Source organism: Salmo salar, chromosome 02 (assembly GCF_965601325.2).
Source record: "Salmo salar chromosome 02, fSalSal1, whole genome shotgun sequence".
Taxonomy (NCBI): Eukaryota; Metazoa; Chordata; class Actinopteri; order Salmoniformes; family Salmonidae; genus Salmo; species Salmo salar.
The window spans coordinates 42,590,124-42,607,467 of record NC_138292.1 but is presented as its reverse complement, the minus strand read 5'-3'; the positions used below and the strand labels follow the sequence as shown (position 1 = coordinate 42,607,467).

The window sequence follows — 17,344 nt, the reverse complement described above, 5'->3', positions numbered from 1 at the left end:
GAAGTAGACATTTAAATGGCTTGAAGTTAAGCGGCTTGAGATTACCTACCTGGTCATAACTGTGCAGCGTTTCAAAATCCTTCTTGGCGATTAAGTCCTTCACATTGTCGACATCAAGGTCACTTAGCCTGTAGTTGAGATCTCCCAGCCATAGGACCACACTGTAAGCAAGGAAAATATGACGCATTGAGAATATGGAAAATCATAGAATTATAGAAGAGTAGTTATACACTGCTCAAAAAAATAAAGGGAACACTTAAACAACATAATGTAACTCCAAGTCAATCACACTTCTGTGAAATCAAACTGTCCACTTAGGAAGCAACACTGATTGACAATAAATTTCACATGCTGTTGTGCAAATGGAATAGACAATAGGTGGAAATTATAGGCAATTAGCAAGACACCCCCAATAAAGGAGTGGTTCTGCAGGTGGGGACCACAGACCACTTCTCAGTTCTTATGCTTCCTGGCTGATGTTTTGGTCACTTTTGAATGCTGGCGGTGCTTTCACTCTAGTGGTAGCATGAGACGGAGTCTACAACCCACACAAGTGGCTCAGGTAGTGCAGCTCATCCAGGATGGCACATCAATGCGAGCTGTGGCAAGAAGGTTTGCTGTGTCTGTCAGCGTAGTGTCCAGAGCATGGAGGCGCTACCAGGAGACAGGCCAGTACATCAGGAGACGTGGAGGAGGTCGTATGAGGGCAACAACCCAGCAGCAGGACCGCTACCTCCGCCTTTGTACAAGGAGGAGCAGGAGAAGCACTGCCAGAGCCCTGCAAAATGACCTCCAGCAGGCCACAAATGTGCATGTGTCTGCTCAAACGGTCAGAAACAGACTCCATGAGGGTGGTGTGAGGGCCCGACGTCCACAGGTGGGGGTTGTGCTTACAGCCCAACACCGTGCAGGACGTTTGGCATTTGCCAGAGAACACCAAGATTGTCAAATTCGCCACTGGCGCCCTGTGCTCTTCACAGATGAAAGCAGGTTCACACTGAGCACGTGACAGACGTGGCAGAGTCTGGAGACACCGTGGAGAACGTTCTGCTGCCTGCAACATCCTCCAGCATGACCGGTTTGGCGGTGGCATTTCTTTGGGGGGCCGCACAGCCCTCCATGTGCTCGCCAGAGGTAGCCTGACTGCCATTAGGTACCGAGATGAGATCCTCAGACCCCTTGTGAGACCATATGCTGGTGCGGTTGGCCCTGGGTTCTTCCTAATGCAAGACAATGCTAGACCTCATGTGGCTGGAGTGTGTCAGCAGTTCCTGCAAGAGGAAGGCATTGATGCAATGGACTGGCCCGCCCGTTCCCCAGACCTGAATCCAATTGAGCACATCTGGGACATCATGTCTCGCTCCATCCACCAATGCCACGTTGCAGCACAGACTGTCCAGGAGTTGGCGGATGCTTTAGTCCAGGTCTGGGAGGAGATCCCTCAGGAGACCATCCGCCACCTCATCAGGAGCATGCCCAGGCATTGTAGGGAGGTCATACAGGCACGTGGAGGCCACACACACTATTGAGCCTCATTTTGACTTGTTTTAAGGACATTACATCAAAGTTGGATCATCCTGTAGTGTGGTTTTCCACTTTCATTTTGAGTGTGACTCCAAATCCAGACCTCCATGGGTTGATAAATTGGATTTCCATTGATTATTTTTGTGTGATTTTGTTGTCAGCACATTCAACTATGTAAAGAAAAAAGTATTTAATTAGATTATTTCTTTCATTCAGATCTAGTATGTGTTATTTAAGTGTTCCCTTTATTTTTTTGAGCAGTATATTTCTACTTCAACATGGAAAACGGTGGCGGTGGCTTTGCATGTGGCGGTGGCTTTGCATGTGGTTCTAGAACTCATCCCATTCTACGACTGCATCAAAACACTGCATTCATTTCAAATGTTCATGTAAGCCATTATAAAGTTATGTGAAATTGGCAAGGTGCACTGGTCTTGTGATCAAATGTTTACATAATACATTCGCTCATTTTGTTCCCTTGAGAAAATGGCACCATGCTGGAATAAATACAAAGGATGATGTACCACCACAACTATCAAATCCAGGGTCCTGTTCATTAGGCACACAAAAAACAAACAAAAAAAATACTGAAAAAAGGCAGGGGTTATCTGGACTCGTCCAATAAGAAACACTCTTGTTTTCCTTTGCTAAATATTATCGACGTGTGCCCTAATGAACACAACCCAAAACATATCCAATAAGAAATGCTCATTTAAATGTTTTGGTTCCAAAACATGTAAAACATTTAAAAAAATCATGCCCTAATGAACACAACCCTGAAAAGTGGAAATACTGCTTTGTACTAAAGACTTGTTCATACTCATGCTTCATGATGGCGAGTGGGGCCACGGCGGGGTCGTGCTGGCGGAAAAGCAGCCTGCTGCAGATGTCCTTGTAGTCCTGGTTGCGCCTCTCGTACTCCTCGATGTGGGCGGCCAGGTGGGAGTTGACCACACAGATGTCAGAGTTGTGGAAGCGGAAGCGGATGGCCACAGCACCTTTGTTTCCCTGAGAGGTGTTTGTAAAACATTTTACATTATGTGCCTTTATAGAACAAACCATTTCCCTGCTGTGTCATGAAAAGTAGCACACGCAGTACAGTTTCAGAAAAAGCTTTGTTTATCTAGCAGTGGATACGATCACATGCAACTTCAAATGCAGCTCGTGTAAGTTATTAACAAACATGAATCAGATGGTCATTGTCAAAAACATTGCAGATGTCAGAGGATTGGATAGCTAACAAGCCTGTGAGGCAAGGTAAACTATCACAAATAGAGCTAGATAAAGCCAGAAGAATAATCAACTGGTTGAACATAGCTATAGCCATCAGTCTGTTTTCATGGTCATCCCTCACTCACTGTTAAGTTTGTCAAGGTCCCGACTTTAGCGTTAGCTATCCTGCTACAGAGCTTTTTGGTACCGGGATGTGAGCGCGTCACTCGAACGCGACGTCTGTATACAAAAAAATATAGCTCTATGAACAATAGGAAATCTAATATGTTTTCCAAACATACCTTGGTTCCAAGTCTGGTGTATTTGGGGCTACAAATGTGAGGAAAACTGGTTTTCTAAACCCTGGTAAAAGCTGAGTTTGTAGGTAGAAGGGGTTGTAGAGCAATATAACGCCTTATCTAACTGTAAAATGGAAGGTAAATGAAACTAGTGGACGCCACCCAACCTCCTGCTACTCTAAACTTCCAAGACTGCTAAGCAATTGATTACAGCCCGCTTAGCGGCCAAGGATAAGTACTCCTACTATACCCTCACTGGACACACACAACCTACCATTCTACCCATGATGCCGGTGCCCACGGTCTCTGCCTCCATCTCAGAGATGTGCTTGGCGTGCTCATTCCTCACATAGAACAGCAGCATGATGCCCACCAGACGAACCAGTTTCACCTGTAGGGATACACAGGGGTCATAGGTCACAGACAGGACAATACAAGCATTAGCTATTAGCCTGATCCTAGATGTGTTTGTGCTGTTTACGAAACACCTATGGTTGTTCACGTAGCGTTAGCGGAAGGAGTAAACAATAGAGATCTGGTCAGGAGGACCGCAGTGAAGTGGAATACAGGACGACGCAATATTGTTCATGTCAACACTGCAGGAGCAAAAATGCGAAATTGCTAACAGCAAGACTGTTCCACATTCAATCCTGTCAAGGGTATAAACCTAAGTAGGATTTAACACAACATTATCATATTCATGTGAAACCAGCCATTTCACAGACTCTTGACCTATGCTATGTCAATTACGAAGTGACCAAGTGTGCTAAATTCACACCAGTGACAGAGGACTGACAAATTACATGTCATCATACTGGGCGATTGAGTGAGAAAATCTTTACGAGCCTTCAAAGAGGAAGAAGCAGTTTGGCTTGAGTCTGCAATTTATAAAAAGGGGAAATAAGCCTAGATAAAAAGAAGATCGGAAGAGAGAGAAGCTCATGTACAAGCTATCACCAGGTTAACAAAACCACACTTTACAGTATAAAGGGAAGCAAATAAGTCATTACAACATCATAACACTTTGCTTTGGAAACATTTGTAGTACAGAGACACTCAGTTGTACAAACTGTGACCACATGCATCCTTCCTTCCTCACTGACTTGAGGTAATCACTGACATGCATGTGCTTGGACAAGTGAAAGCAAGATTAGCACCCCGCTTCTTTAACCAATCCAACCCTCTCACATCGGTGATTATTTTATTTTAAGGAAGGAAGGATGCGTTTTTGGCGTATTCAAACAGGGCCTCAGTTATAAAGAAGAAACATGCAAGAAACCTTCCCCACAGGACCATTAGGGTGATTTCTCCCCTTCTCTGCTGTCTGTTTCAGCCAATCAGCGTGCCCAAATGGACATTTGGACTCTGGCCCCTCCCACTCTAGCTCAGAGTGGTTATCATCTTCAGCCGATGAGGACGCAAAGTTTGGCTGGGGACCAAGTTTTCAGTGTGTTTTCTAGACGTGTTTGTGCGTGCATCCACAATGAAAATTGGGGCCTTCTACTGTTGTGGATGTTTAATGCATGCTACTGAAACCTTGCTAGAGTTGGTTATCTTGTTACATATGTACATTTGTTCTGTCGCCAGCTGGTAGCATTGTTTACCTCATGCATGTCGTCTAATTACAGAACTGCCAGCCACTGTAACTATTGCATGTCTGCAGCTATTATCACAAGAATTAAGTGCATGTTTCAACTACTGCAAGAGAGTGTGTTATATTCAAGCTAAAGTAAGTTGTGGAAGATTCTAGAAAGCCTGGTGCACTCGAGCATGTGCACTTGATTTACAGCCTTGGCCCAGTAATTATTATAATTTTTTTACCTTTATTTAACTAGGCAAGTCAGTTAAGAACAAATTATTATTTACAATGACAGCCTATACCAGACTATGCTGGGCCAATTGTGCGCCACCCTATGGGACTCCCAATCATGGCCGGTTGTGATACAGCCTGGATTTGAACCAGGGTGTCTGTAGTGACGCCTCAAGCACTGAGATGCAGTGCCTTAGACCGCTGCGCCACTCGGGAGCCCCAAATTAAGCAAAGGTGCCTCCTAAAAATCAGATAAGATCTCTAGCTGGTTGGAGAGACATGGCCATAAATCCTGACTGTCAGCTAGCCTCATCAGTGATTAGCTCCTCTCTCAGCTGATATGCTTCTGTAGTAGGCCTACTGTGTTAGTGTGCCTAATGTGTGTGTAATGCTATGTTATGTACAGACCTGACTATATAGCCGCATTACCAGTTAACTTCCTTTCTTTGTGGATATGGACACGTGCCTGGTTCTTCCTGGACCGCCTGTAGTGGGTCAGACTAAAGTGGAGTCGGCATTAAGTCACTAGCAGATGAGGGCGTCTACAGCTAGATGTTTTTACATTGGTATTAGGACACACAACCTTGTGGCAGTAGCAAGACTGGGCATGCCAAGTGGCCAGTGGTTAACTGAAGGAGAGGGAGGTTCTTACTAAGGCGTACTTGGCGTCTGGATGCAGCCCCTCAGACACAGCCTTCATCCACTCGGTCTCCTTGGGCGTGTCGTTGAAGAAGAAGGCCTCCTTGCTCAGGTCCAGCTCCTGGAACCTGCAACACAGGCTCATGTTCAGTAGGCACGGAACAAAATGGGGGAGGTACTATCCGAAGGTAACCAATTAATAATTATTTTGGTTTTCCGTTGCTAAGCGTTTTGAGACAGCGTGCCCTGATAAACATGATCAAGGAGAGCGTGAGTAAACTCTTCTCAACTGACTGTCTCTTCTACGGTTGAAAACCTTGTGTTAAAGTTCCTAATTCGCAGATTACATAAATGTTTTTTATTTTTATCATCTGCAACACCACAAGACTAGTCGTGCACACTGGGAAGGAGACACGATTCATAGAGGTTTGGCTGAATTGGCTCTGTTGCTGCTGTAGCAACAACGACTGTCTTCCCACTGCACACAATCTATGACTTAACTCACCCTCTTGTAGTGGGGTCTCAGACGGTACAGTCAGTGTCTATGTGGGCTATGGATTTAGAGGGGAATTGATTTGTAATGCCTGGGTGGATGGGATGGGACTTACCCCACACAGTACATGTCAGGGGGAGTGGATGTGGAGCCCAGCCAGGGACGGAGGCCTTCTTTGGGGGTTTGGCCGTTCACATTGTACGTGCCTAGGAAGAAACTGAGAGGAGTGGTAAGTACAAAGTAAGAGAGTGGGAGCAAAGCCTAACACTGCCTAATATAGGCGTAACTGGTGAACTGTGCGGGTGTCTGGCAGACATGACCTTAGCAAGCCCCTTCAGATGGTGCAATGGGCGTTAAGAACCTAAACACTTCACAGAGCTATGTGTGTGTCCACCACCAGAGGGCATTGTAGTATAAATCACTTGTCATCATGACACTGTCCATGATCTGTACTTGTTATCATGGCATCTGTACAAACCTCCTGCATCCTTATAATCTTTTCTTCCTCCTGAAGTGTGTACTTTTCCACTACTGCCCACAAATGTAAAAGCATTGGATTGGTGTAGACATGGGCTAGACGGAGTTTCCATATACCAGTCACTTTCAAGTTCGTAAAGGTATTTGTACAAGTGGGTGGAGAGATTGGGATAGAACCAAACGCTTGTTATCACCAAGACATTTGTAAAACCCTTTTGCTTAAAACCTGCATTAGAAATGAATTACTATGAGTATGGATAGTAATTCGAGAGCAACCATTTCCTTCAACATTACATGGAAATGGACAATTCTTTAATTCGTCAGTTATAGCTATGAGATGCTTTCTCACAACTCTACACTGACATCCTGTTTACCGCAAAATGTGTCAACCCTGTAGCTTGCGTTTTGACTGCTGTTCCTGATAATTGTGATGAGTCATCGATGTTGGTTTGCATAGAAGTTGGATACTACAAATACAAAAACTGGGTGGGTCGAGCCCTGAATGCTGATTGGCTAACAGTCGTGATATCAGACCGTATACCACAGGTATGACAAAATATTTATTTTGACTGATCTAATTACATGGGTAATCAGTTTTTAATAGCAATAAGGCACCTCAGGGGTTTGTGATATATGGCCAATATACCACAGCGTTGCGTCATGCCTAAGAACAGCCATTAGCCGTGGTATATTGGACATATACTAAACCCCATCCGGCCTTATTGCTTAAACATACCTTTTTCACACTATTGTGCCAACCCGGAGCAAATTGTGGTAGGTGGGATATTTAATTTAACAAGGTCCTTTCCAGCAACTGGATGTGTTACCAGACCAGCACAGTACCAGTCGGCTTGGCTTGTGAATAAAGTAATAGAGTAGCGGGCTAGTCACTGGTCCAGCAATGGTGGATGCTTAACCAGCCCAGCAACATGAAAAGGATATAAGAATACATGTTACAGTGACTTTGATAGGGACAGAGGCAGTGGGGTTACCTGAAATTCTCCAGGTAGGTGTAGATGTCCTCGTTCTTGAGCAGCTCACAGCGGACGAGGTTGTCGCGCAGGCCAAACTGCGGCATGGCTAGCATTGTGGCTTTGTTGGACGCTGTGTGACTGGACTGACGTACCAGGTCATCCCTGCCCTCGCACTTCAGCTCATCCCAGCCCTCACGCTTCACTTTCCCTTGGCTGCGGGGCCCCCAAGATGGACGTTTTTACTTGCAATGATTGTGCTATGTGGAGGTTTCAGCTACCTTAGTTGAATGCACTGATGGTAGATTGCTCTAGATCAGAAAGTCTGCTAAATGACAAAATGTGAATATAAACACGGTCTGGGTGGGGGGGGGGGGGGCAGGAGGGCCAGAAATGTAGTTGCACTCCTTTACTACTGTATAACATCTACTACCACTACACATCTCCTTTCAGAATAAACCAACTAAAGGTATCACAAGAGTGTGTTTGCACTCGGCACCAAGTTCTTTCCTATGCAGAGCTACAATTAGGCTATCATTATTTAATGTCTAGGATGGTTTGTGTTGTGGATGTTTTTTTTTCTTAAGTCATGATGTTCATTAGCCTGGACGGAAGCTAATGTTGTGAGAGACATTATATAGTGATTTTGTAATAGGGTCAAGGCGGGCTACACATGCAGTATAGCTTCCAGCCGGGCTAATGAACAACATGGCTAATGAATAATCGCAACATAAACATTTCAATGTCATCAATACAGGACCGGGGTTAGAGGACGAGAGCAGAAATGCAACATGGCACACTCGTCCATTTTATCCTTCGTCAAGCGCCAACCATTTGCATACCACTGTCAGAGAGAGGAGAGTGGTGTTCAGTACTTACCTCTCTGGGCTGGACTCCACTCTGGGGTGCTCCACTCCACTGTTGACCCTTTTGTTTCCTTCTACTGGGGATCTGCTTACTGCGTTCAATGAGTTCCCTGTTGAGTGAGAGACAGACAAAGCAAGAAAGAGAGCGTGGGAGGGAGTTGAAAGAGCAGGAGATAAAGAGAAAGAGTGAGCGAGCAAGAGAAAGGAAGAGAGACAACAGGAGTTGTAAACCAAGTCATTCTAATCAGGCAAATACATTGCCATGTGCAAACACTAATCCTATAAAGGCCCCTGGAGCTAGCAATGCAAATGCTTCGCCGGTGAAGAATCAAATCAGCTCATGCCTGAAATAGACCACACAGGTCAATAGTGAAGTCGATTTGGTCCTTGCCAACTCGGATGTATGTAAAATGGACTGAGGCTGTCTTCAAAGGCATTGCATTAGATATAGCATTTTATAATATTCTATAGTGAAACATATAAAAAAATATATAAAAAAACGCAACATGTAAAGTGTTTATGCCATGTTTCATGAGCTGAAATAAAAGATCACAGAAATGTTGCATACGCACAAAAAGCTTATTTTCTCGCAAATGTTGTGTACAAACTTAACATCCCTGTTAGTGAGGATTTCTCCTTTGCCAAGATAATCCATCCACCTGACAGGTTTGACACATCAAGAAGCTGATTAAACAGCATGATCATTACACAGGTGCACCTAATGCTGGGGACATTAAAAGGCCACTCTAAAATGTACAGTTGTCACAACACCATGCCACAGATGTCTCAAGTTGAAGGAACGTGAAATTGGCATGCTGACTGCAGGAATGTCCACCAGAGCATTGAATGTTAATTTCCCTACCATAAGCTGCCTCCAAATGTTGTTTTAGAGTATTTGGAAGTACATCCAACCGGCCTTACAACCACAGACCACGTGTAACCACACCAGCCCAGGACCTCCACATCCGGCTTCTTCACCTGCGGGATGGTCTGAGACCAGCCACCCAGACAGCTGATGAAACTGTAGGTTTGCACCACAAAATGATTTCTGCACAAACAGTCTCAGTGAAGCTCATCTGCATGCTCGTCGTCCTCACCAGGCTCTTGACCTGACTGCAGTTCAGTTCAGTGGGCAAACGCTCACCTTCGATGGCCACTGGTACGCTGGAGAAGTGTACACTTTATGGATGAATTGCGGTTTCAACTGTACCGGGCAGATGGCAGACAGATGGTATGGTGTTGTGTGGGCGAGTGGTTTGCTGATGTCAACGTTGTGAACAGAGTGCCCCATGGTTGCGGTGGTGTTATGGTATGGGGAGGCATAAGCTACGAAAAACAAACTGCATTTTGTCAATGGCAATTTAAATGCACAAAAATACCATGACGAGATCCTGAGGCCCATTGTCGAGCCATTCATCCGCCACCATCACCTCATATTTCAGCATGATAATGCACGGGCCCCATGTCGCAAGGATCTGTACACAATTCCTGGAAGCTGAAAATGTCCCAGTTCTTCCATGGCCTGCATACTCAGACATGTCACCCATTGAGCATGTGGAACATTCTGTACGGCAGTGTGTTCAAGTTCCCGCCAACTTCGCACAGCCATTGAAGTGGAGTGGGACAACATTTCACAGGCCACAATCAACTCTATGCGAAGGAGATGACGCACTGCATGAGGCAAATGTTTGTCACACCAGATACTGACTGTCTTTTTCAAGGTATATGTGGCCAACAGATGCATATCTGTATTCCAAGGCATGTGAAATCCATAGATTAGGGCCTAATTAATTTATTCCAATTGACTGGATTTCCTTATATGAACTGTAACTCAGTAAAATCTTTGAAATTGTTGCATATCGCGTTTATATTTTTGTTCAGGCATAACCTTTATTTATCCAGGTTAATCTCACTGACATCAAATCTCTATTGCAAGATACCCTAGACAAGACATTGCATTTTAAGTTGTTTAAATCAATGGAAGTGTGAAAGCCTGAGTCTAACACAATAAGGCCACTGTCTGCTACTGCTTGGCAGAAGAAACTCTACGAACATGGCAAGTGTATTAAAGAGGAAATTGCTTTAGAGGGAGTATCGTTTTTTTTGTTTAACCACCAACCGTCTTACATAGCTGTATCAGATTGCGAGTTGATTGTTTATTGCATACTGTTTTCGGGAATCAACTCAATACAAGCTGCTGTGCAAGAAAATAGCCAACATGTTTTCATGCAACAGGCCTACAAGCTTTTGAGATTTCTTATCCAGTATGAGGACAAGATAGCAAAAACAAATCTGGGACCAATGGTGTATTCACTAGGAACCAAATGAAGCAAACAGGAATGAAAACTGGGAGACCTAACTGAATTTATCCAATAGAAACTCTTGTTTATTGCTAAATGTTTTCCATTTGCAACGGTTTGGACTAATGATTACACCCAAGGCTAAGCACAAAATGTATTGAGTTGCTTCGTGAACTAGACCTAACAACTTCAGGAACCAATAGCTTCCTGCAATAGGATAGGACTTGGGCCAACCTTTCCTTAGAAAAACAGTTGGAAGTTCACATAGGCTAATACAACGTAAACATAGGCTCATCCTTTAGCAAAGCCTAATTCGAATCACACACACACACACACACACACACACACACACACACACACACACACACACACACACACACACACACACACACACGTTCTTACCATCTCAGGGTAATTCCTTGCATACTATACACTCTCACAAGACCGTCAAGATAAATGTTAGCTTTATCTATTGTTTATGGAAAGTGACTGCAAACCAATACCAGAGGAAGAACACAAAGTTATGTAGTGCAATGAAATCGCTTAGAAATCAGAGGCTACAGCTACAGCAGTTACAATTCCTGATAAAGACTGCAGAAATAATGGAATATATTGTTTTAACAGCTAACCAAGAGTGAGAGGGTGAAGTATAGGCTATTGAATGCTGTCTTTAGGCATACTGGTGTCCAAAACAGGGGCATTAGAGAGCCAGTACGCTATTTTGAGTAAACAAAATGGCGGTATCAATTACAGTGTAGTGGGGGGCTGTGGCACAAATTTCCATTTGTAGTGTGTGCGCGCGTGCTATTGGAACACAGGAAATGGAAACAAACTATGCCCTGTGAGATCAGACGGAAACTCCCAGAGAGCTGTGAGAGGCCAATGTGGAGGAGGAGTAAGCCCCAACACACAAGATTCCTAGTTCCCAACTCCCTAGACAGCTTCCCAGTCACCAAGCCAGGCTCATGTTGAAAGTCAACATCTAGACCAAGGACTACAGTGGATCTCAGCTATTTCCGAAGTATGACTTACTGCATTTCACCTGAGTCCTAAATAATACACAAGATTCCAACTCCCAAGGGAGCTTCCCAGTCCTTGACCTAACCTAATATTGAAAGTAAACATCTACGCCTACATTGGCTTTCAATTGACCTATTTGAGAAGAATGAGTCACTGCATTTTACCCTTGTCCTGTCCACAGAGAAGGGAAAATGAGCTAGCCTATAAAGTGTCTTATTAGCAGGACTTACAGTAATCCGCTGCATGCTTTATACTCCTCTGTGGTCATTGTAAGGCTCTTTAAGCCTGTTAAATGCTACACCAACAAACAATCCACTGTAAAGGCAAAATTACAGTGCATGATCAAACCCTATGAGAATTGAATGGATAGCTTTCAGACTTCTGCATACATATACCACACATGAATTATTATACAAAAATGTCAGTGAGACCAATCCAACGGTTGGAACTATTGATAGCATGCCTCCACTATTCATTCTATACAGCAAGCTCCACTTTCACCATTCAGTCTTGCTATCACTTATTGCAGTCTTAAAATAGAAACATGAAAAGTGAGAGTCAACCACTTAGCTGTAGTATACTAGAGTGTGGGTGCACAAAAGTCGGTGCAAAGAAGTCAGAGCTCATCACAAAGTTCAGCATTGCATATAATAACCCTTTCTATCTAGGAATAATAAAATGGGCAGAGACATTTAATGTTCTTATCTGCAGTCTACTAGTATGGACACTTTCCAAGATACAAAAATAAAGAGAACCCAAGACAATCACAAACTACAGTGTCCATCCATTTCCAATGGAAAATGGTAAGTGGCTACTAATTGCCCGTCTAGCTTTACACGTTCAGTTGACAGATACTGCGACAGGTAAAACAGTGAAAATCCCAAAGCTGCTGGACGTCAGGTTTGCATGGTGCATTACCAAACCCAAATCAGGACACAATGACAGATGAACTGTCGCAAACGTACAGCATATGCCCTAGTTTAGCTAGCTTACAAATATAGATGGCGAACCTTTACAAACCATAATATTGACATGGTAATTACTTAGCTAGTGCGCTTGTTCCAAACCACAACTCTGCTCAACACATACACATAAAGAAAGCCACTTAGCTAACTAGAGTATATAGTTATTTCACCTAATACGCTGGCTAGCTAGCTAGCTACATATCATTTTGTCAATGTGTTAACATGAACCAAGGAATGACAAGTAACGTTAATCTGTGCATATTTAGCTAGAGGCAGAAAGTAGAGCTAGCAACAAAAGCTAACAGAAGTTAGCTTCTTAGCTAAGCTAGCTAACGTGAAAAAGCACTGCTGCATAAAAATAAAAAAGTTACTTGCGTTTCAGACTGCGGTAGCAAATATACCATCTAAATATACCAGTAAATCATAAACATGTCCCCATACCAGTGTCTTTAATCACCCTAGACATCTCCAAGTAGTGCTTCCACGCATTATGTGCAGTGCAATGTCCAAGGACCTGTTCGTGCAAGGAATGTTGAGAATACATTTTTTTTCACGCGCACTCGCGCAAGTGAAAACGTGCCACAGACCAAACTAATCAACCATGAAAACATTGGACGGTCTCTGGTAAGTGGCAAATGAAAAAAAATCTTCAGTACAAAAGTTTACACAACTATAAAGCGTTTATGTCGGCCAAATACAGTCTTACAATTATTTCCATGTCAACCAATGTTTGAACTAATGTGAAATGATATGCATTACACATGCATAAAGAAATTGCATATGGGTAGGCCTCGCATGAAATAATGAAAATTATGTTTCAGTTGCAGGAGAAAATCTAACGAGATACAACAACAACAACAACAACAACAACAAAATCAACATTGCAAATAGCATGTAGATGTACAGGTTTGGGCACTTTGCTTATCAATGGGAGTGCCAGAGGAAATAGCTTCCTTTGACATTGGCTGACACTGACAGGCACACCAGTGCGATAGCTTTCTCACAGTGTGAAGATAGATCCATTGTGAAATAATTTTTCTAGACTTAAAGCCAACATGGAAGATAATGTTGTGACTCTCCCCAAGGTTGAACAAGACCAACTAACATCAACTTTTTTTTTTTTAAACAATTTGTAAAATAAATAGTCTACATCTAAAGCCACGACCTAGATTCGCCCCAATGTCTTAAGTAGCTGTGCATGTTATTACGACAACCTCTTGAACGTGACAAACTGTCCCGTTTTCATTTTCATCAAAAACAACTTTATATCGAAGGAGCGCCTTTGATTTGACGAAATGCACATGCCCAGTTCGGTGCGAGACGACCGTTAGACCTGGTGAAGCGTTTCTGTGCATGAGCTTAGCTAGCCAACGTCGCCATCACATCGCCTACAAGCGCGATCGGGGATTTCTATTGGAGAAGCAATTACTACATACACTATGTGGACACCCCTTTAAATTTGTTAATTCGGCTTTTTCAGCCGCACCCGTTGCTGACTGGTATAAAATCGAGCACACAGCCATGCAATCTCCATAGACAAACATTGTCAGTAGAATGACCCGTACTGAAGAGCTCAGTGACTTTCAACGTGGCACCGTCATAGGATGCCACCTTTCCAAAAAGTCAGTTTGTCATATTTCTGCCATGCTAGAGCTGCCCCGGTCAACTGTAAATGCTGTTATTGTGAAGTGGAAACATCTAGGAGCAACAACGGCTCAGCCGCGAAGTGGCTGACAGAACGGGATTTTGGAATGAGATGTTCAACAGGCAGGTGTCCACATACTTTTGACCATGTAGTGTATCGTCATTCGAAACCATATTTGGTTAGGTTGACAGTAAGAGATTTCCGTTTTTTTTAAGCAGTGTTAAACCACAGTATTTCCTCATTAGAACTTTGTCATATCATTGGGATGATTATTTTGGGATGGTTTCTTTTCTTTTTGCGAAAAAGCCCGAGTGCCTGCCCGTAGGTATTTTCCCTTAGCTCATGTAAAGTGATAGGTCACTACAAAATCAGCGTGGACTCCACATTTTAATATTTGAAAATGTCTGAAAATTAACATTAAGCTCAGTGACCAAAATAACTATGTAAAACAAGTCCTTTAAAAGAATGTGGTTAAGAAAATCACTTGTTTAAGGTAAGCCACTCGAATTTGGTGAAACGTATAAATGGAACACTAGTCACTTTAATAATGCCACTTTTGGCTCAGTTGGTAGAGCATGGTGTTTGCAACGCCAGGGTTGTGAGTTCGTTTCCCACGGGTGACCAGTACGGAGAGAAAAAATGTATGAAATGTATGCATTCACTACTGTAAGTCGCTCTGGATAAGAGCGTCTGCTAAATGACTAAAATGTAATGTAAATGTAAATGTAATCAACAAGAGACATGTCACACAACCATAGATACAACAACAACAACAACAACAACAAAATCAACATTGCAAATAGCATGTAGATGTACAGGTTTGGGCACTTTGCTTATCAATGGGAGTGCCAGAGGAAATAGCTTCCTTTGACATTGGCTGACACTGACAGGCACACCAGTGCGATAGCTTTCTCACAGTGTGAAGATAGATCCATTGTGAAATAATTTTTCTAGACTTAAAGCCAACATGGAAGATAATGTTGTGACTCTCCCCAAGGTTGAACAAGACCAACTAACATCAACTTTTTTTTTTTTAAACAATTTGTAAAATAAATAGTCTACATCTAAAGCCACGACCTAGATTCGCCCCAGTGTCTTAAGTAGCTGTGCATGTTATTACGACAACCTCTTGAACGTGACAAACTGTCCCGTTTTCATTTTCATCAAAAACAACTTTATATCGAAGGAGCGCCTTTGATTTGACGAAATGCACATGCCCAGTTCGGTGCGAGACGACCGTTAGACCTGGTGAAGCGTTTCTGTGCATGAGCTTAGCTAGCCAACGTCGCCATCACATCGCCTACAAGCGTGATCGGGGATTTCTATTGGAGAAGCAATTACTACATACACTATGTGGACACCCCTTTAAATTTGTTAATTCGGCTTTTTCAGCCGCACCCGTTGCTGACTGGTATAAAATCGAGCACACAGCCATGCAATCTCCATAGACAAACATTGTCAGTAGAATGACCCGTTTCAACGTGGCACCGTCATAGGATGCCACCTTTCCAAAAAGTCAGTTTGTCATATTTCTGCCATGCTAGAGCTGCCCCGGTCAACTGTAAATGCTGTTATTGTGAAGTGGAAACATCTAGGAGCAACAACGGCTCAGCCGCGAAGTGGCTGACAGAACGGGATTTTGGAATGAGATGTTCAACAGGCAGGTGTCCACATACTTTTGACCATGTAGTGTATCGTCATTCGAAACCATATTTGGTTAGGTTGACAGTAAGAGATTTCCGTTTTTTTTAAGCAGTGTTAAACCACAGTATTTCCTCATTAGAACTTTGTCATATCATTGGGATGATTATTTTGGGATGGTTTCTTTTCTTTTTGCGAAAAAGCCTGAGTGCCTGCCCGTAGGTATTTTCCCTTAGCTCATGTAAAGTGATAGGTCACTACAAAATCAGCGTGGACTCCACATTTTAATATTTGAAAATGTCTGAAAATTAACATTAAGCTCAGTGACCAAAATAACTATGTAAAACAAGTCCTTTAAAAGAATGTGGTTAAGAAAATCACTTGTTTAAGGTAAGCCACTCGAATTTGGTGAAACGTATAAATGGAACACTAGTCACTTTAATAATGCCACTTTTGGCTCAGTTGGTAGAGCATGGTGTTTGCAACGCCAGGGTTGTGAGTTCGTTTCCCACGGGTGACCAGTACAGAGAGAAAAAATGTATGAAATGTATGCATTCACTACTGTAAGTCGCTCTGGATAAGAGCGTCTGCTAAATGACTAAAATGTAATGTAAATGTAAATGTAATCAACAAGAGACATGTCACACAACCATAAGAAATGACATAGCTTTGTGATGTCACTTTGGAGGGCACCTCCTAGGCTTTGGATCAGATACAGTTATCATGATCCAAGAATCATGGTTAATTATCAATCATGTGCTTTCTTAGTGTAGGCCTGTAATTTCTTTCAGCTGCCAGCAACACGAATTTGCTAGATATTACCACACTGAGAGGGATATGACTGAGAGGGACACAAAGAGGGCTGTTGGCTTACCTGTTTTCTTATGCTGGCTGATCTTGGTGTGTGTCGTTCCCAAGGGTGCAAGGGTCTGTTTGACGCCACCTTGGCCTTTGGAGGCTTTGCGGTACTTGTGGAGCCACTCAAACTTTGGCGCTTCCTTGGGAGACTTGCAAACATCTGAACGAGGAAAAAGGGAAGCATGAAAAAGGCACTTACATAAATCAAAAATATGCCATTTCAATTGTAGGCTATAAACATACTTTGCTATTCAAATGGTTTATATTTGTTGCTCCAATGCTCCATAGAAGTGGAGAAGCTGGAGGAGCATCAATGATAAGGAAACAATTCCAAGAGATCCTCAGCAGCGATTCACAGAACACACAATGAGGATAATTATCAATAATACAGTAAACTGAAAATGACCCACAGCATTTGCTTCATTCAAATAGGTACTCAAAAGTAGAAAGTGATTCAGGGGCAGGTTACTTCACATTCTCACGAGCTGGTTGTCTTACAATTGTTTGTTGACTAAAAACTTTTGTTACTGTGTGGTTGGAAAAAGGTGTTCAGTTATGTTCCCTCTTTCATGTGGTTCACACACACAAACACACAGACACTTCCTCTTACACGTACATCTGAGC

At 43.0% G+C, this 17,344-nt stretch overlaps 1 protein-coding gene across 4 annotated transcripts in view; it reads right to left on the bottom strand.

Moving 5' to 3' along the window:
* The window catches only part of LOC106583242 (type II inositol 1,4,5-trisphosphate 5-phosphatase), a 31,717-nt gene that overhangs the window by 10,392 nt on the left and 3,981 nt on the right, over positions 1 to 17,344 (bottom strand). For 3 of the 4 annotated variants that reach the window (XR_006761158.2, XM_014167185.3, XM_014167187.3), the window contains 8 exons: positions 16,737 to 16,880; positions 8,305 to 8,401; positions 7,447 to 7,641; positions 6,093 to 6,194; positions 5,498 to 5,612; positions 3,310 to 3,426; positions 2,345 to 2,532; positions 50 to 161 (listed from right to left, as the gene is read on the bottom strand). Coding sequence is in view for 3 of the 4 variants with exons in the window: in XM_014167185.3 (XP_014022660.2) it covers positions 50 to 161; positions 2,345 to 2,532; positions 3,310 to 3,426; positions 5,498 to 5,612; positions 6,093 to 6,194; positions 7,447 to 7,641; positions 8,305 to 8,401; positions 16,737 to 16,880 (1,070 nt within the window). In the remaining variant the exon portion in view is untranslated. Of the gene's footprint in view, positions 1 to 49; positions 162 to 2,344; positions 2,533 to 3,309; positions 3,427 to 5,497; positions 5,613 to 6,092; positions 6,195 to 7,446; positions 7,642 to 8,304; positions 8,402 to 13,017; positions 13,156 to 16,736; positions 16,881 to 17,344 lie in introns of those variants that run through there. The other variant, XM_014167189.3, reaches the window with a different exon arrangement.